This window comes from Pteropus medius, unplaced genomic scaffold (genome assembly GCF_902729225.1).
Source record: "Pteropus medius unplaced genomic scaffold, Ma_sr-lr_union100, whole genome shotgun sequence".
Taxonomy (NCBI): domain Eukaryota; kingdom Metazoa; phylum Chordata; class Mammalia; order Chiroptera; family Pteropodidae; genus Pteropus; species Pteropus medius.
Window position 1 is genome coordinate 44,842,086 of NW_024344378.1, and position 19,474 is coordinate 44,861,559.

The window sequence follows — 19,474 nt, forward strand, 5'->3', positions numbered from 1 at the left end:
GTGCAAGAAGGCACTGTACAGATGCAGTGGCCCCTCACTTTGCAGAACCAATGTCCTGAAAAGCTCGGACTTATCACATGCCATGGTTTTAGGATTTACTGATTAAACTACCATTTCAGCTGTTAAAATGATCTGAAAGGCAGGCGGATGGGAGCCTATAGAATCCTCATACAGAGCCCATGTAGGCTTCTCTGGAAGAGACACGGGTCTTGGGACTTGTACAGAGGTGGCAAAGCCAGTGCCAGTGCTATCTGTTGTGGAACATTTCCAGTGATGGCTCTTGTAGTGGCAGAGAAAAGCCATCGAAGGGCTGGGATTCATGGTACTTCAGGCTGAAAGGACCCTTAACAATCCTCTGAGCCTACCTCCCCCTGCCAGTCTCTGCACTATCCTTCCACAGTGCTCACCCCTACCGTGTAGCTCTCAGTTTCAGACAGTGCTGATTAGAACGGCTTTTCCTTTCCTAAGCCCTGGTCACCACCTTGTAGCCCTGTCCCGATTATCAATTGTAGGACCCGCAGCTCTTCAGCTCATGTTTGGAATGATAATCTTCAAGTTGGAAAGGACCTCAGAGGCCTGCTGATTACCTGCTAGTGCACAGGCCCCTCTGGAACGTGCTTACGTGGAATGTCTTCCCTCTGCTTGGATTCCTTTCACTCTGGGGAGCTCGCCACTCCCTTGCCACTGCGGGCTGGCTTCCATTGCTGCTCCAAGACCCAGCTGTTTGGGGCGTAGTGGTCAGGGTCCTGACTTTCTTTGGGAAAGTTGGAGCCCACACCCCTCGGCCCTGGCCTAGGTCCCACCGGGAATCTGGCTCCTGTGTATAAAGTCCAAAGTGGAATTGGATGTTGTGGCTTTGGACTCGAATCCTGAGTGCTAGGTATACCCAAAAGCCCGGGGACCGGGACAGGAGCCAGACGGTTCCTTAGAAATTTGGCCAAGAGAGGAGCTTGCTTCGAAAGCCTTGCAGAGCCAGTCAGAACCCAAGCAAGCCGCCACAGCATGGGGCAGCGAGGGACTGTGAAGAGTGGTGTAGTCTGATGGGGTGGCTGGACTTAGGGTTTTCCCAGGACTTTTAGACAAATTCCAGGAAGTTAGCTAAGCCCCGACCTCCCTTTTTCTAAGAAACACAGTGAGTGTTTATATGTTCTCTGGAACCTCCTTTTTAGGACATCAATAGCCGAGACAGAGAAGAAAACATTTAATTGTTAGGACTTGAAAGGACCCTCTTTCACTGCTGTTCCATTTTACAAACCCAAACACAGACCACTGTTCTGCCTGTCTTTCACGCAGCTTTCTAATGTTAGAAGCATGTATAGATGCTCCATCGTAGGTGTGACTGGTGAAATGTATGTAGAGGTCAGAGCAGGACTCAAGCCAGGCTGCCTAGATTAGAATCCTGGCTCTCACACTTATTGTGTGGCTGAGTGGCCTTGAGCTAATACCTTAAACTCTCCCATCCTTGGTTTCCTCCTTTGTAATCTCAGAAGCAACTTCCTTAGGGGTATTGAGAGTTTTAAATGAGTTGATTCACAAAAAGCAATTAAAGTTATATGTGAAGAATGTGTAAGTGTTTGGGGAACATCTGGCACACAGTAAGCATTCACTGAGTGTTGGCTTATTATTGTTGTTGTTATTTTATCGCTTGATTTTTTTTCAACAAACTTATGGGACATTTTACTGATCGATGATAAGAAATAAGGAACGAAGGCCCAGAGAAGTCAGATAATTTGCCCAAGGTCACATGGCTAATAAATAAGGGACATAGAAATTTTAAGCCCCAGTCCCAGTGCTCCCCTCTGTCCAGAGCTGGTTCCGGCACTTTCTGCTTGGGCCATGTGCTGATGTTGTCCTGGGTCAGCCCACTTTCTCCTGGCCCAGCTAGACATTCACTGTGGTTTCCTTCCCCATAGACACCCAGAAGTGTGAGCTGATTTGCCAGTCAGAGGACACAGGGGACGTGGTCTTCATGAACCAGGTGGTCCATGATGGGACACGATGCAGCTACCGGGATCCCTACAGCATCTGTGCCCGTGGCGAGTGTGTGGTAGGTGCCCCACTCCGGGCCACCCACCCTCTGCCAGCCCCAGAGGACTGGAGGACTACACTGCCTACTCCCTATGAAGACAAGCATTGCCTCATTGTCCTTACCCGTGACACCCCTATATCCTCAACATAGCCCTGGAGTGCTGGGAAGGCCTCCAAACAATCCAGTCCCATTCGAGAGGAGAGGAGTGGCCAGTTTTAAGACCTTGCCCATGTCACATGGGAGTTTGTGGCAGAGCCCTGCCCAGGAAGGCCTCTTGGTCCAGCGTCCCCTGGTGTCTGGGGCCTGGGGACCAGGGAGGGAGCCACAGGCTGCTGACCCCAGGGTGGTGATAGGGGCTTGGGAACCTCCTCCCACTGATTCCACCTTTGGCTTCAGCCCGTCGGCTGTGACAAGGAGGTGGGGTCCATGAAGGCAGATGACAAATGCGGGGTCTGTGGCGGTGACAACTCCCACTGCAGAACTGTGAAGGGGACGCTGGGCAAGGCCTCCAAACAAGCAGGTGAGCAGGCTGGGGCTGGAGGGATGACCAGGATTGACTGGGATTCTGGCCTAGCCAGGGTTCCTAGATCCTGAGCTGTCCTTCAGGTAGGACCTTCCTCTTTGAGCTGGGCCACAGTTCACAGTGGGGAGAAGGGGCCTTAGAAGCTGTCTCTAGACTTTCCCAGGCTTCCCAGGACTGATAAACCAGAAGCTATACCTGGTCACCTCATTTTCTAGGTGATCTGCTACCTGGGTTTGGGGCCAGGAGCTCAGAAGCATTTTCCTGCTAGGCAATGTGTCGTGATAGGAGCTCAGCTATCTCTTTGGCTCTGGGGCTGTTGGTGGGAGCGAGGATTCAGACAGGTCTGAAAGTGTGGCTCGGATGGAACTGGTGATCTTTTCCTTTCTTGTCTCACTTAAAAACAGAAAAACCCTGTGATGCCTCTTGCTTTGAATTCTTGGTACCTTTGAGTTCCTTGACTTCCCTCCCTACCTCCAGTTTGGCCAAACTTACTATTAAAAAGGCTAGATATTAGTTCTTTACACTGTAGTAGGAACTAGATCCATTTCCCTTTTGAGGATGTTACAGCTTTGTCTCACCTCTTCTTATTGTGGGTAGATTGGTGGCCCTGAGAAAGGTTTGTTTCCGGGCCTCAGATCGAGAGGGCTACGGGGGCCCAGGGCAGCCACGTGGATCTTCATGGCCTGCTAAATCCCTACAATGGCTTAAGTCGTGAGAAGAAAGGGAGGAGGGAAAGTCAGGAAAGAAGAAGAGGGTCAAGAAAGTGGGAAATAATAGCTGCTAACACACCGAGGGCGCCCCTTAGAGTTCATGGAGCATTTTTAGCTACAGCAGCTCATTTGATCCTCTCAGCACCTTGTGGGGAAGGGCCCATGCCTATTCTCCAGATCAGGAAACTGAGATTCCTGGATACCTGTAGGGATGAAGGGAAGTGGGGTCTGCTGGGTAGTGGGACCACCAGCTCACGGTGCTTATAGCTTTTCTGGATTCTCTGTGGCAGGAGCTCTCAAACTGGTACAGATCCCAGCAGGTGCCAGGCACATCCAGATTGAGGAGCTGGAGAAGACCTCCCACCACATTGGTGAGTGCCAGGGTGCTGGGAGAGGGGCAGCCAGGCCCTGGGACCTGCCCACAGGTTTGAGGGATCTTGGAGAGCAGAGGGGAGGATTTCACAAATTTGAAAATGGCAGAGAACCCCTTTTTATTTTTATTTTTATTTTATTTTATTCTGTGGTTCAGCAGTTTGGGCAGGGCTTAGCTGGTTGCCACTTCTACCTGATTTCCTGGACTCACTCTTGCAAATGCAGTCAGCCGTGGGTCTATAGGGACCTGGTTGGTACTGGCTGTCTGCTGAGGTCACAGGGGTGACAGGGTCATGTCTCCAGCAGGCTAGCCCAGGGTTATACATGTGGTGTCTGTCACATCGGTCTCAGGAGAGGCAAGAGCAGACAATCCTAGTGTTCAAGAACTTTTCAGGTCTCTGCTTGCGTCATGCTTTTTAATGTCCCATTGGCTCCAGCATGTCTTGTGGCCAAACCCAGACTCATGGGGTAGAAACAGATCATCTCTTGATGTGAGACAGAGCAAAGGGGCGTGCATACAGAAATAGGATGAATATGTAGCCATTTTTGCAGTCTACCACATGGACCCTTCAATTATTCTCATCATAAAGACAAACACATGGTCACTAAACTAGATGTCTACCCTTTATACTTATAACAGTTATACAACTGTATAGTCAAGACAGATGAAAGTATCGATTTATTTGGCTTCCAAATAAATCAATAAAATTCAAACATTAGTGTAATGAAAAAGATGTTTCGTTGGTTTGTTTGTTTTGTTTTTGCTGCAAATAAGTTGGCAGTCAAAAAACGAACATGTCCAGAAGAGGCAAATCCATAGAGATAGAAAATAGATTAGTGGTTGTCAGGGGCTAGGGGGAGCGGGTAATGGGGAGTGACTGCTAATGGGTCTCAGATTTCTTTTGGGGATGATGAAAATGTTCTGGAATTAGACAGTGGTGATGATTGCACAACCTCGTGAATATACTAAAAGTCACTGAATTGCACACTCTAAAAGGGTGGATTGTATGGTATGTGAATTATATCTGAATTTAAAAAACATAAACATGGTTTGGAGCAGGGGCCTGGCAGACAAGCAGGCAGCCGGCTGTTGCTTGCTCTTTGGGCAATGGATGGGTTCTCCCATACTCGTCTGTGTCCATACCCCTTACAGAGGGCACATGGGCTACAAGGTCACCCAGCTTTGGGATGTCACAGAGGTCCCTCCTACCAATTATGCTCACAAAGTCACACTGCTTGGCATCGACTTGTCATAAATATGAACACAAAATATATTTTTTCTGGGCAGGTTTATATATCACAAAAATGCTGACATTTATATTTTTAGATTATCATCAAAATAATACAAACATTTTTTAAAAGTCTCCTGCAGAACTTGTCTCCCCTGGAAAATGCATCTACATTAGCACAGCTGTCATTGACCTAGAAGGCACCTGAGAGGGTGTAGTCCAAGCAGCCAATGAGCATAGGGAAATGGAGGCCCAAAGTAGCTTATGTGCCCTGATTCACCTATGGGATGAGCCAGGCTGGGCCAAGGTCTTCTGTCTTTAGCCCCCTGCTCTTGTCAGCCACACCTTGCTGCACGGGGAGTGTGAGTTTGGAGGGCTTTGGCTCGGCCAACTCCCCGCCCACTTGCCACTTTGGCTGTGGGGAATTGTGCCAGAACAAGGACCAGGGGAGAGGTGAGGGCAAGAAGAGAAGGGTCATTTACTCCAGGAAGAGGATGGAGCTCACAGGCTATTACTACACCTTAAGGATGATTCCATAATATCAGCAGTCCTTTGGGCTTTCTCGCCAGCCCCTTCTCTCTCCCTATCTCTGGAAGTCTAGTGCCTTGATCTTCTGCAGGTAGGGAGTGATCCAGGCAACTTCTATAGAGGTCAGGCAGGGGTAGATCCTAGCACCTGGGGTAGATTCAGTGCAGGGACACTTGCCTGTGTGTTTATCAGGTGAGTTCACTGAAGGGTTGAGCTAGGCCCGGATGGTAGAGTCCACGCTGAGCCCCAGCCCACCACCCCTCTGAATGAGGGGCGTACAGCAGCGGGTGGGAATGGCGGCTGCTGTGAGATGTGGGAACAGACAAGGGCAGTTGGAAGATTTGAGGCCGGGCCTGCCTGAGGAGCTGCCCAGCTCAGATCCTAGAGGGTCTAGTGATTTTGAGGGCTAAGTGATATCAGAGATAAGGGGGCATCTCTCCTTCTCCCCCTCAGCTGGCATGCTGGCCCTCCAGAGACTGGGCCAACAGCCCACTGTGTGTCTAAGACAAATCCTGCCCTTCTTGGAGCCTCTGATTCCGCATCCGAATTAAGAATAGTGTCAACCTCAGGATGTGTGAGGAGTCTACTGAGCCAGTTAGCAGGGTGACCAGTGTGTGGTTAGTGCTCTAGATTGTTAGCTCTTGTATGACAGTTATACTCCATGATCTTAATCTGCACCAAGAGGGGCCACTCCAGGGCTCTGGAGCCTTTCCCTGTCCCCACCTGGCTGAGGGGCTTGAGTCCCAGGCTGCAGCCCTAACGCGCTGCTTTCAGGGCAGCTGGGTCAGCAACTCAGGCCTTTGCCAGGGTGTCTGCACCGACACACCTCCCACCCAGTGCCTTTTAGTTACCCGCTGACTGGGATTTTAAGGGGTAGAAATTTACAGATATTGAAAAAGCTCTCACTCCATGCCAGGCTCTTGGCTGGGCCAAGGACATGGAAAAGAAGATGAGCTGGCAGGCTGTGAGAGAGACGGGACATTTATAATCTCAGCAGTGCTAAAAGTCAGGCACTTTTCTGATGATAATAATAATGCTTACCGTGTATTAAGTACCTACTGCATACCGTGCTCTCTGCCTAGTACTTTTCATATACGAACTCCTTTAGTTGTCCCAAGAGCCCCTGGGGGAGTACTCAAAGGGCAGCAGCCCTAAGATCTAGGCACAATTATTTCCATTTTACAAAAGGTGAAACTGAGGCAGCACAGGAAGGCTAAGGCGCTTCCCTGTGATCAATCTGACTTCAGAACCTGTATGCTTAGCTTCTGTGCTCTGCTATAGAAGCTTTAGGGAGGGTAAATCCCCGAGGACTGGACAATCAAAAAGGCTTCCTGGAGGAGGAGAGAATTGTGCTGAGCCTTAAATATAGGTGGCTATTAATCAGGCAGGAAGAAGGGAAGACAGTGAGGGTGGGAGGAATGGTATGCACCAGGGTCCAGAGGCAGGGACACTGTGTGGAGGCAGTGTGGTGGCCCATCTGACTGGGGGAAGGCTCAGGTGGGAAGGAGTGACAGGTAGACAGGGGATCCTGCAGAACTCACTGGGAAGGCCTTGAAATCCCTGAAGAGATCTGGCCCTTGCTCCTGTGGAGGGGAGCAGAAATCTGTGTGCCTCTCTTTCCTTGACCAGTGGTGAAGAACCAGGTCACAGGCAGCTTCATCCTCAACCCCAAGGGCAAGGAAGCTACAAGCCGGACCTTTACCGCAGTGGGCCTGGAGTGGGAGTATGCGGTGGAGGATGCCAAGGAAAGCCTCAGGACCAGCGGGCCCCTGCCTGAAGCCATCGCCGTCCTGGTGAGCCCCAGCCCTGTACTGTGATTCCTGTTCACCCCCCACCCCAGCCCTGGCCCAGTCTCCCTAGCTCACTGACTCTGCTGTCAAGCACAAGCCTGGTGGAAATCCTTCTGTTCCATTGTCTTCAGGAGCCTGGGCAAGGCCAAGGTGGCCTCCATCCCAGGCCAGCTCCTCATTTGTGCTTAAAGGCTGGCAGGATGGCAAGTGAAGAAGGAAAAAGAAACAGTTGTCTCGCTCTCAGACTAGAGACGCCACGCAAAGGGAGTGTGTTCTCCTTAATGTAGGGTCACAAATGGGGCCTGGAAGGAACGGGAGGGACCTGGGTTCATTTCCTGTGTTGTCCTGGCATCATCCAGAATCAGCGTGCATTATGGCATTGCCAAAAGTGAGTTGGAGACTGACCCACTGTTGCCGTCTGGCACCACTGGCTTTCTGAGAGGAGTACAGGGCCACTGTCAGGGCTGGGGCCCACCTCTGCACAGCCCCTTTTCCTAGACCGTAGGCCAGGGCTTATAGAGCAGGGATTGTTAACCCAGGAAACCAGACCAGTAGGGGCTCGGTCTGCAGTGCACTTGGTAACAGCTAGTGCTGGGGACTTGGGACAGGCTTTGTTCCTGGTGCTACCCTCTCTAGTTGGGAAGGTTCTGGAGGGCAGGGTCTGAGGCTTATTGGTGTCAGTACGTTCATTCAATCTAACATGTATTTTCTATGCACCCTATAGTTATTAACCGTGCATACCTCTATGGCCAGTTGATTTTCAATAAGGTTACTAAGATCATTCAATGGGGGAAAGAATAATCTCTTAAACAAATGGTGCTGGGACAATTGGATATCCACATGTGAAAGGATGAAGTTGGACCCCTACCTGACATCATATACAAAAATGAGCTCAAAATAGATCAAAGACCTAAACATAAGAGCTCAAACCATAGGACTTTTAGAGAAAACAGGGGTAAATCTTTTGACGTTGCATTCTTAGATATGATACCAAAAGCATGAGCATCAAAAGAAAAAATAGATAAATTGGTCTTTGTGGAAATTGAAAACTTTTGTACATCAAAGGACATTATCAAGAAAGTGAGAAGCAAGCTATAGAATGGGAGAAAATGTTTGTAATCATGTATCTGGTCAGTCTAGTATCCAGTCTATAATTTATTGACTTTCTCTAGAGTCAGGCAGTGTGGATGCTCTCGTGAGCAGGACAGACCAACAGACATCGTTCCTGCCCCTATTAGAGCCTAGGTCTGTGGGAGGGAAAAGAACACAGGCTGTGCTTGGGCCTGGCACACAGTAGGTGCTTAGCCTGAGTTTGCCTTGGGCTGCTGGTCTGAATGGCCTCCCCAGGCCATGCTTGGTGTGTCCTCCTGGCTTTCGCCAGTTCTGCTTCTGACCCCACATCCTTCCCTTTGACCCCTCCAGCCCTGTCCCCACATGCTCGCCTTGTTTCTCTGTTCTCTAGTCTTCTACCATCTCCTCCATCTTCCCTCAGGTGCTCCCCCCAGCTGAGGGAGGTCCCCGCAGCAGCCTGGCCTACAAATATGTCATCCATGAGGACCTGCTCCCCCTTATTGGGAGCAACAATGTACTCCTGGAGGAGACGGACACCTATGAGTGGGCGCTCAAGAGCTGGGCCCCCTGCACCAAGGCCTGTGGAGGAGGTACTGGCCCACCCAGGCCCAGCTGCCCCAGCCATCCAGCTGCCTTGTAGGGGCAGCCCAGAGCCTCTCAGAAGGAGAGGAACAGGAGTGGCCAGAAGGCTGACATTGTCACCATTTAACATGTCCCTAGCTCATGTCTCAGTTTCTCCTTGAAGATATCTGGGATGCGGAAGCTTGTCTGGGCAGGGCCTTTGGGATGGGCCTGGGGTGCTAGAGCACTATGCAGGACAGGGCCTCTTCACTGTAAAAGCTCAACAGCTGTGAGGAAAGGCAACCATCCAGAGCAATGTCCCCACCTGTGCTACACCTGGGACCTGTGAGACAGCCTGATCAAGGAGTCTTCCTCCGAAAGTGATGTGGGCAGGAGGGAGCGCAAAGGACCAGGGTGGATGGGATTGGCCCTCCGGGCTCTCCAGAGCATACTGTCCTCAGGCCCCCGTCAGGGCAGTGGAGGCCTGGCAGGACCAGGCTTATCGCAGCCTGCCCCTGCACAGGTATCCAGTTCACTAAATATGGCTGTCGGCGCCGACGAGACCACCACATGGTACAGCGGCACCTGTGTGACCACAAGAAGAGGCCTAAGCCCATCCGTCGGCGCTGCAACCGGCACCAGTGCCCCCAGCCAGAGTGAGTGCCTGGGGGAGGAATGAGGAACCTGATCTCATACCTGGGCTGTTGCAGACAGGGTGCTGAGACCTTCTCTCAGCCCTGGCCCCGGAGGAGGGCCTGCAGAACCTGCTTCCTTCAGTCCTGCGGCCTAGAGACATAGCCCCTGCAGGTAGGGCTCCCTGAGCAGAGAGCAGCTCACACCAGGCTCTGCCCACGGCCAGTGCTGCCCTCCTCTCCATGCATCTCCTCTGGGTTTCTGGATTAACTTCCACTCTCAGAAGGAAGATGCTGCCTTTGTCACTCCTAGCATTCTTTTACAGATAGGGAAACTGAGGCCCAATTTGGGGGCAGAGCTTTCCCTCAGTGATCTGCCGGATCCTGGAGATGAAGCAGATTTCAGTGCTTCCAGGCTCCAGGCCCCAGGCCAAGACACTCTCCACCAGCTCTTCTCAGCCTGATCGTGTGGGCTACAAACTCAGTCTGCCCTACTAGCTCCACGCCGTTTTCTAGCCCCTGATTACAGTTCCTTGGCCCGAGGATTCAGGCTCTTTTGAGCACTGAGTCATGTTCTTAGGGTTATTTGGAGGGGGCTTTAGGGAGAGGAAAGAGCTGTGACTGTGGAAGATTCAAGGTAAGGCCTCTGAGCCTGTCCCTGAGCCAACCCAGCACCTCCTCAGCTCCCAGGCAGGGCGGAGGATAGCTGGCCAGTAGGAAACTGCAGAGAGCCAAATCATTCTCCTGCCTCCTAGGAGTCTTCCTGGGGTGGAGTGGTGGGTGTCAACTGGCCTCACTGACCCACGGCCTCTCCTGCTCCCTCAGGCTGGGGAGCTCCAGGGCCAGGGCTAAAGTTGGTGATCAGCATTAGAGCCCATCACACCCTCCCTGTGCCCTGCCCAGGCCATGATCCCCAGCCCCTCAACCCTCCATGCTTCCCTTTGATGTCTTACTGTACACTGTTATTCAGGCCACTTTCCCTGCAAATGTATGTGATTGCAGAGCATGCAAGACTAAGAGGTAACCCACCCCAGCTTATCTGTAAAATTGCCCAGTGAAGTTTTGGAGATTTTTGGTTTTGATTTTTAAAGGAAGGGGTTGGCCAAAGAACCCTGGTTTACCACCAGCTTAGCTGATGAGTACCGAACTGTGCAGGCATTGACAGTGTTAGTAATAGTGCCTGCATTTATTACATGCCTACTTCATGCCATGTACTCTTCCAAGTGCTTTATGTATCTCAAGTCCTTTAATTGTCCCAAGAGCCCCATGGAAGGGGGTTCTGCTCTACAACCATGGCTCTCATCTATTTTGTACATGACCTTTTCTCAGCACCTAAGACAATGCATGCACACCGTAGACACCCAAATAAATATTTATGAAGTATCAAAAGATTCCTCATGTAAAGATGGGGTAACAGGCTGAGAGGGGTTAATAGCTTGCCCAAGGATATGCAGGATTTAAATATGCATTATACCCATTTTTCAGATGAAGAGACAGAGGAGAAATTAAGTGACTTCCCTGAGCCACACAGTCTGGCAGCTGCTGAGCCGGGTAGACAGTTGTCTTGGCCCCCAAGCATTCTGAAGCCCAAATCCACTCTTTGGCTCCTGCCCGCAGCAGTTCGGTGGGTGGGAACAACTCTGGGAGGAATTGTCTCCACAGTCCCACCTCCCCTCCACCTTCTGCTCTATCTCCAGGTGGGTGATGGAGGAGTGGGGCACCTGCAGCCGGAGCTGTGGGAAGCTGGGGGTGCAGACTCGGGGGGTACAGTGCCTGCTGCCCCTCTCCAATGGGACCTACAAGGCCATGCCAGCCAAGGCCTGCTCTGAGGACCGACCCGAGGCCCGGCGGCCCTGCCTCCGAGTGCCCTGCCCAGCCCAGTGGCGGACAGGAGCCTGGTCCCAGGTGAGTTGTCTTCAGAGGTTGGGAGGGACTGGGCCAATGGGGCACCTTCTCTGGAGAGTCAGATGGGTGGGTCTGGTTAGTGGAACTGCTGAGATCTTCTGGTGCCCCCTGCAGGCAGTTTCTGGCTAACTTTTTCTCCCCTTATCTGATTTGTTTTTTCTCAAATTATGTGGAACAGCTCCCACACTGGGCCATGGCCCTGGGCTAGGCCCGTACATTCATTTACCATCTGCCTTGACCTTCATGCAGTGCTTGGGCTAATATCCCCATGTTACAGATGAGCAAATTGAAGCACATTCTTGCACTCAAGAACTATTTACTGAGTGCCAGCTACATGCCAGGCACACTGAACTAGGAATGCTAGGAATCCAGCATCAGCCAGACAGATCTGATTCTTGTGCTTATAGGACTTATAGTCCAGTGAGAAAGACATAAAGGACGAATAAACCAATATCAAAAGCATTTACAAGTTGCAGTTGGAATTATGCAGGAAGCGAATGGATTAATGTATCAGAAAGGGCCTCTCTGAGGAGGTGACATTTGAGCTGAGACTTGAGGGGTGGGCCACAAGAAGCCCCTGGGGCAAGAACAACCTTACCATGTTCCAGAAACCAAAAGGACGGTGGGCCTGGAGCTTAACAAAAGGGGCAGGGGCTGTAGGAGGACACTGGAGAGGATGGCTTTATGGGGAGTTAGAACATATTCTCAGAGCAATGAGGAACTGCTGAAGGGTTTTAGTGTGGGTATTACAAGCTCTGATTTCAGGTTTAAAGGCTCACTCTGGCAGCTCGGTAGAAAGTTCGTTGTTGGGAGGCCAGGGTAGAAAAAAGGAAACAGTAAGAAGGCTGTAGAGCAGTCCAGGTGCTTGTAGCTAGGCCTTAGAGGTGGCCACAGGGACATTTTTTGATGTCCTGGGTTTTCTGTTAAAAATTAATTTCATATGAACCTTGAAGACATTATGCTAAATGAAATAAGCCAGACATAAAATGACAAATACTGTATGATTCTACTGCCATGAGATACCTAGAGTAGTCGAATTCATTAAATAAAACAGAAGGTAGAAGGGTGGTTTCCAGGGGATGAAGGGAAGGAGGAATAGGGTATTCATGTTTAATGAGGACACAATGTCAGTTTGGGAAGATGAAAAGAGTTCTAGAGATAGATGATAGTGACAGTTGTAAAACAGTGTGAATATACTTAATGCCACTAAACTGTACACCTAAAATGGTTAAAATGGTAAATTTCATATATGTTAAAAATTAAACATGCCATAAGTAAAAACATCTCATTTGATCAGGGAAATAAGCCCAATGATTCTTATCACAATAGCAAAATATTCACTTATAAGAGATTGGACAAAAAAATCATGCAATAAAATATTATATATCGAGAAAAATGAATAAGCTCGAACTGTACTTATTAACATATATAAAACCTCAGAAAAATAAATTGAGGTGAGAAAAAGCACTGAAGTAAGAAAAAAGCACTTCCAATGGGATACAATTTTTCAAAGTTTAAAAAGGCATTATACAATATTTGCAAATATGCCAGGACGCTGAATTTATTAAAGCTGGAGGTAGTATTTGAACAGGTTTTCACGACCAACTTCCTCATGTTTCTGTATGTTTGAAATATTGCATAATAATGAGTATTTTTAAATAACCAAAAATCCCCATAAAACTCATGCAGATTTTATAGTCTTCTCCATAATATATAGATTTACTTTTTAAAATATAAAACAGAAAGATTGCTGGTCCCACAAAGGACCCTATAGATAAATCTAACAGAAAAGTGACAGATGGTAGGAGATGGTTGCCCCTTATAAGAATGACAAGCCCTTGAGAGATATCGTTTATAATTATTCATCCCAGGAGAATTAGCCATCTTTGACCCGTGGTTCTGTGTGCCCTTGACCCTTGTGTCTCCCTCGGGTTGTGGCATGGCCAGTATGAGAAGTGGACCTCTGCGAGTTCTTCCCTATTCTACTAGGAGAGGCTGTAGTCAGTGCTTAAAACCTGGTGACCTGGTCACACAGGGCAGCCTTGCTTTTACAGCAGCCCTTACCCACCACCACCTGTTTATCAGAAGAGGAAGTGTGTGAGGTTCAGGGGGTGCTGTGTGTGGCAGGCCTTGCAAGCAGTTGGCTCTTGCTCCTTGTACCACACCTTTCTTCATGAAGACACTTTTCAACATACCTCTGCAAGCTGAGTTTTGGTAAATTGAGGTGCAAAGTCAATGAATGTCAGAGCTAGAAGGGTCCATGGTGACCCTGTCACCCAGCTCTCTGTTTAGCAAATGCCATGATCCAAGTCCCTGCATCACGTTACCAAGATATCATCAAGTAAACAGACCTGCCCTAGGTCTCAAGAGCCGGTGGATCGTAACAGGGGAGTTTGCCATGGTGATACACAAAATATTTAAAGAGACCAGAGTGGATGCAGACAGTGGTGCTGGAATGAGGTTAACCATTTAGTACATGGTAGAAGGGTTCATGAGGTTCTAAGCTTAGGACGGTGGCTATTTACCACCTGCGACAGGAGTATTTGATAACTGGTGTGCTGTCCTGGTGAGGCTGGTCAAGTGGAGACTTGGCACCCCTCTTTGAACCTTTTCTGTGCTGGGCATTGCCTGGATTGGAGCTCACCACCCCTTCCTCTATCTCTCTACCTGCCCCTCTCTGGCGACTGTGGCCTGACCTGGCCCCCGCCATGGCAGTGCTCTGCCACCTGCGGAGAGGGCATCCAGCAGCGGCAGGTGGTGTGCCGGACCAATACCAACAGTCTTGGGCAATGCGAGGGGGACAAGCCAGACACTGTCCAGATCTGCAGCCTGCCTGCCTGCGGAGGTGAGCCAGATAGAATCGGGGGGAGGGAGAACAGGCAGGCCAAGATCTTCTGGCCTAGACATGAGACCCAGCCTGGCTTGCATTCTGGCTCCCTAGAAATCCCAAATACTAGAGCTGCTTTTCCGTGTTCATAGGAAATCTCCAGAACTCTACAGGGAGGCCTGACATCCGGGAACTCGCGACCCCAGAGAGGCAGTGGATACCACATTCTGGGCCCCTACATCCTATTAACAGGATATCATCAAGTAAGTGTATCTCTGGGCCCCACCGCCTCCCCAGACCTTCCAGTGGTCACGGTGCCACAAGTGCAGGCCATGCAGTGGAGCAGACTTAGCTTTCAGTCTGACCCTGTGACCTTAGCCTCCCAGAGCCTCAGATTCCTCAGCTGTGAGGTGGGGATAATGCTTGTACTGGTCCCTGGTCCCTTATCTGCGATTCCAAAATGCTGAAATCTGCAAGTGTTTCCCCTAATTTGATACAGACTTATTTGGCAGCAAAATCTGACCAGAACTAATAAGAGATTAGTTATTCTGATACAGAAACATTGCCATATTTGATTATGAGATGACATCCCAGTCTCCACTGGGGATGTTATTAATATGAATGAACCAGATATTATTTTTGTAACATCAAAAGTTCTGAATTTTGAATCATATCTGGTTCCAAGATTTTTGGATAAACACCTATACATCTGAGCTGCCTTCATAGGGCTGTTGTGAGAATTAAATGAGATAATGCATGCAATTCTGTCCAGCTGTGAGCTAACAAAAAATAGTTATTTCTGTCTGCCTCATGATCAGGAGCCCATCAGTTCATTCTTCTACCCACCCATCTATCTATCCATCCATCCATCTATTCATCCATCAATCCATTCACCTACCCACCTACCCACCTATTCACCTTGGATCCACCACCCATCCATCCACCCATTTATTCAGCCACCCATCTACCCATCACCTATCCACCCACCTACCCACCACCCATCTATTCATCTATCCATTTATCAATTGATCCACCCATCTACCAATCAATAAATATTGACCGAGCACCTGCTATGTACCAGGCTAAATGTGTATGTGCCCTTCCTAGATTCCTTTTCTCTTTCTTTTCCTCTCCTTCCCAAGAACCAGGGTTTTGCAAGATGAATAGCAGAAAGATCAGACCCTAACTTGTAATTAGAGGACCAATTAATTGACTGTGTGATCTTGTGCAAATCCCTGAACCTCTCTGAGTTCAGTGACTTCATCTGTAAAATAAAGGAGTCTGACTGGATGTCCTCAGAGGATTTTCTGGTTCTAACTCTGCTGCTTCTTTGCTCCTGTGCTGAGAGGCTCAGACTGTGCAAGTGCCTGGGTTTCCTTTCCTTTTCCTCCCAAGTGCAAAGGGTGGTGTTCTGATTCTGGTCCTAGAATTCTGGTGCCATCTAGAGGCCATAAATCTCCCACCTCCATGTTCTGTCTCTACACAGAGTTAGCACAGAAACACAAACCATTTTTAGATGCTATATGAACTGAAGCAAACAAAACTGGTATAGTGAGCACCCCTCTATGCCAGGAACTTTGTAAATGTTATTTATAATGTTATTATTCATTGGTAAATGTCAGCATTATCCCCATTTTACAGGTGAATAATCTGAGGGTTGGAGAGATTGACTTGCCCAAGGCCTCTAGAGCCTTGACTGTAACCTACATCTGATTGATTCCAAATTTATTGGTGGAGGGCTTAGTGTTCCAGATGTGTGCTGCCTGTGGCAGGAAGTTTTATCTGCTTGTCACAAGTTGAATTACCTTGGCCTTGGCTGGGTGGATCAGACTCCCTTGGATTGATCAGGAGGAAGCGAGGGCTCCCACTTCCATCTAGAGCAGGCTTCCCAAGCCCTGCTGCAGATTAGAATCACCCAGTGCCCAGGCCACACCCAGACCATCCAGTCTCCCTGGATATGGGAGGTACACAGCGGTTATTTATAAAGTTTCCCAGGTGATGCCAGTTAGCAGCCAAGTCTAACAGCTAATGATGAAGGGCTGTGGTTCTCAGGGTTTCCCAATGCATGGCATCACCTTAGGGTCTTCTTAGAACAGAGCTGGGGCCAACTTCCAGAGTTTCTGATTCAGGAGCTCTGGATGAGTCCTGAGAATTGGCATTTTTGACAAGCTTTGAAGTGATGCTGACACTGCAGGTTGGGGACCCCACTTTAAGAACCATTGCTCTAGGGGATTTTTGTTCTTCCACATAATAAGGGCTGTTCTTTAGTCTTGTCTCTCCTGTCAGGCAGCCCTCTGTCTCCCCCTGGGATAAAGCTTTATAGTGAGTCCAGCCAGGGCAAGAGATGAAAGGCCTGCAGCTGGTGGGCTGAGTGGGAGGTGGGGGACTGTGTCTTGGTGTCACCTGGCTGATGGGCCTCCTTCCAGCATCAGTCCTTGTATTGTGTGTGCAGTGGAGCCCTGTGTGGGAGACAGGTCCATCTTCTGCCAGATGGAAGTGCTTGACCGCTACTGCTCCATTTCCGGCTACTACCGGCTGTGCTGTGAGTCCTGTACCAAGAAGACCTCAGGCCCTGATGCCAGCACAGACCCCCACCTGGCCTCACCACCACCCTTCTCCACTCTTGGAAGCCCCTTACCAGGACCCAAGGCCCCTCGAGATGCTGTGGAACCTACTGTGGAGCCAACAGGCTCAGCCAATCATCCACATGGCCAAGCCACACAGCTCCCAAGACCTCTGGGCACAAGGCCGCCAGTGACCCAGCGCCACTTTGCTCCCCAGAAAATGAGTCCTGAAGCATTCCAGGGCACTTCTGCTAGCACTGCCCAATGGCTGCCTTGGGGCTGGACCACCGGCACACCTGTGCCGGCTTCAGAGAATAAAAGGCAGCTCAGGGAAGACCTGAAGCACCCTGGCACTAGCCTTCCTGCCACCTCCCTGGTGACATGAGCCCCATCTTGCCCATCTCTCTAGTCAAGTTTACACTCTGTGTGCCCCAAGGCCCCTTGTCAGAGGACACACTGCAGGGCAGGGGCAAACACAGACTTCCTTTTAAATTATTCACCTTGTTATTCTAGTTTGGGGCTGTTGCATTTCACTCATGAAGTGAGTGTGTGAGGATGAAAAAGATCAGGGAAAGCCTTAACCCGAGATACCTCAGCAAGCAGCCCAGACAACCAAGATGAACCTCTCAGGGGCTCCTGTCTGTCTCCCCTGCCAGGACTGAGGGCCAGCTAACACCCTCTCCTCACAGCCACTGGGTCCCACACTTGATCCATTTGGCTGCCTGCCTTCGCCAGAACTTGCGGGACCTCTGTAGAGGCCCTGGCCCCTCTGCCCATAGAGGCAAAGCAGGACCAAGAAAAGTAAGGGGGGTGGGTACCCACAGGGCAGGTAGTCCAAGAGGAAGAGAGCTGGGGGTGAAGTGTGTGTTGAGGCTTCAGCTGCTGGGCTGGGGTGGATGGGAGGCAACTATCTCAGGCCCAGCTCTTCGTAGGAAGAACTCAATGCAGCTCCTCCAGCCAAGGCCAAGGAGCAGATCCAGCTTGTCTTCATAAGCTGAAGAGCAGTGTTGATGGCCACCTTTGCCCCCAAAGACAGCATTTCCTGTTACTTCTGGGGCCTCCAGGTTACAGGTGGGTGTCCCATCCTCACCCCAGCCCACCCAAGAAGGGGGCTCTGGATACTCTAGAATGCGTGTCCTCCTCATCCAGGGATATCCCAACTGGTGCTAGAGCTCTGGCTGGCCCAGAAATGGCAACTTTGTCATCATTCCAGGGCATGACGGGAGAGAGACTGGAAGGGCCTTTGTGGAACACAGAGATGTGAACCTTCAGGTCATGCCCTGTCAATCATTGTCCTCTGCCAACAACCACTGGTGCTGGAGTGAGGGATCTTCTTCCCCGACGTGGCTCAAGCTGGGCCATAGATTTATGGTGCTGATTCGGGGTGGGCGGGGAGGTCAGGCCTCAGGGCTGAGGACCAGAGTCCACTCTTAGCTGGGCCCTGGAGATGACAAGGATGTGAGCCTCTGCCCCATGCTGGAATGGATAGGAGACACTGACCTACAGCACTGTGGTGACTTGCTAACCTCCTCGTTACTTTCAAGGGCCAGTAACTTCCCTAGAACCTGTCTCCCTGAAAGCCACCTAAGTCCCCAAGATCCTGCCCAGGGGTCTTCACTCTGAGTCATGCAGAGGGTCTCCCAGACACCTCAGCAGGGGATAGAGGTGCTTCCCAGTTCTTCCTTCCCAGGGGCGAGGGGCTGTTCTGAGCCAGGCAAAGTGAGTGGAAAAAGAGAGCCCTGGAGGGGGCTCCCAGGTGCCCTCTCCTCCGCTGTCCGCCCCTCCCTGGATGTTGGAGCACACACTGAATCCTTCCTGAGACCCAGCCTGCCTGTGTTAGGGGTGTAAACTCTGTGCCTTTGAGATTGAGATCTTTAAATTTTTATGTATTTATTAACATTGTCCTTGATGTTTTGTTTTGGACCCCAAAATGTTGTGTTGTGTTTTTCTTTTCTCTTTATTTTAGAGGTCAGGGACAATGAAGGCACAGCTGTAATGTGCCGGGCTGGGCTGTAGCAAGATGATTGGGGGTGGGGACTGGACAGAGAGAGGCTTAAGGCACAAGAAGACTGGACACTCAGCCTCCCTGCCTTGGCTTCACTAGCTCTGGGACTCCTCTGAGCATTGACTAAGGACGGAGAGGTAAGGACAGGGCTGGGGGCCCCACTCAGGCTTCACCATCCATAATTTGGTTCTAAGGGTAGAAGTGCCTGGGAGATAGTTTTGGGATCTGCATAGCAAAGAATGTTCTAATTAGCAAAACTGTTCTAACATGTAAGGGGTGACTTCCTTGGAAGGTGGTAAGCACTCTTTCCCTGGAAAAGTCCAAATGGAATGTTGATGCTGGATAGGCAGTGGAAGAAATGTGATGCATCTTATTGAACGGGGAGGGCTCACATGAAACCGAAATGTGCTATGCAATTTAAAAATACCCATCCACACCTCACGCCGCCGCCCCCCCCAATCCCCCCACCCCCAGCTGTCAGACATCACCAGTCCATCACTGAGTGTATGGATTACTGTGTCACAGGCTTCTCCCTAACATTTGTGAGGCCCAGGACAAGGGCACAGAGAACCCCTCCAGGAACCTCACTCACATGGCTGTGGGGCAATCTAGCCCTCAAGTCCAAGCTTCATTTACATCCCTCTGTAAACAGCCCCTCCTTAGGAATGACTCCTTTTAAATAGCTGCCACTTGGGCCTAGAGGTGCACACATGGTCACCCAGTTATGC

The 19,474-nt window shown here is 50.1% G+C and overlaps 1 protein-coding gene across 6 annotated transcripts in view; it reads left to right on the plus strand.

Annotated features, from left to right (window-relative positions):
- Nucleotides 1-19,182, plus strand: part of ADAMTS14 (ADAM metallopeptidase with thrombospondin type 1 motif 14) — a 76,735-nt gene extending 57,553 nt beyond the window's left edge. For 5 of the 6 annotated variants that reach the window (XM_039872033.1, XM_039872037.1, XM_039872035.1 and 2 more), the window contains 10 exons: nucleotides 1,914-2,047; nucleotides 2,426-2,549; nucleotides 3,553-3,633; nucleotides 7,021-7,184; nucleotides 8,674-8,842; nucleotides 9,337-9,469; nucleotides 11,143-11,350; nucleotides 14,066-14,195; nucleotides 14,330-14,440; nucleotides 16,630-19,182. In XM_039872033.1, the coding sequence (XP_039727967.1) occupies nucleotides 1,914-2,047; nucleotides 2,426-2,549; nucleotides 3,553-3,633; nucleotides 7,021-7,184; nucleotides 8,674-8,842; nucleotides 9,337-9,469; nucleotides 11,143-11,350; nucleotides 14,066-14,195; nucleotides 14,330-14,440; nucleotides 16,630-17,126 (1,751 nt within the window). In that variant the 3' untranslated portion in view covers nucleotides 17,127-19,182. Of the gene's footprint in view, nucleotides 1-1,913; nucleotides 2,048-2,425; nucleotides 2,550-3,552; nucleotides 3,634-7,020; nucleotides 7,185-8,673; nucleotides 8,843-9,336; nucleotides 9,470-11,142; nucleotides 11,351-14,065; nucleotides 14,196-14,329; nucleotides 14,441-16,603 lie in introns of all 6 variants that reach the window. The other variant, XM_039872038.1, reaches the window with a different exon arrangement.
- The last annotated feature ends 292 nt before the right edge of the window (nucleotides 19,183-19,474 follow it).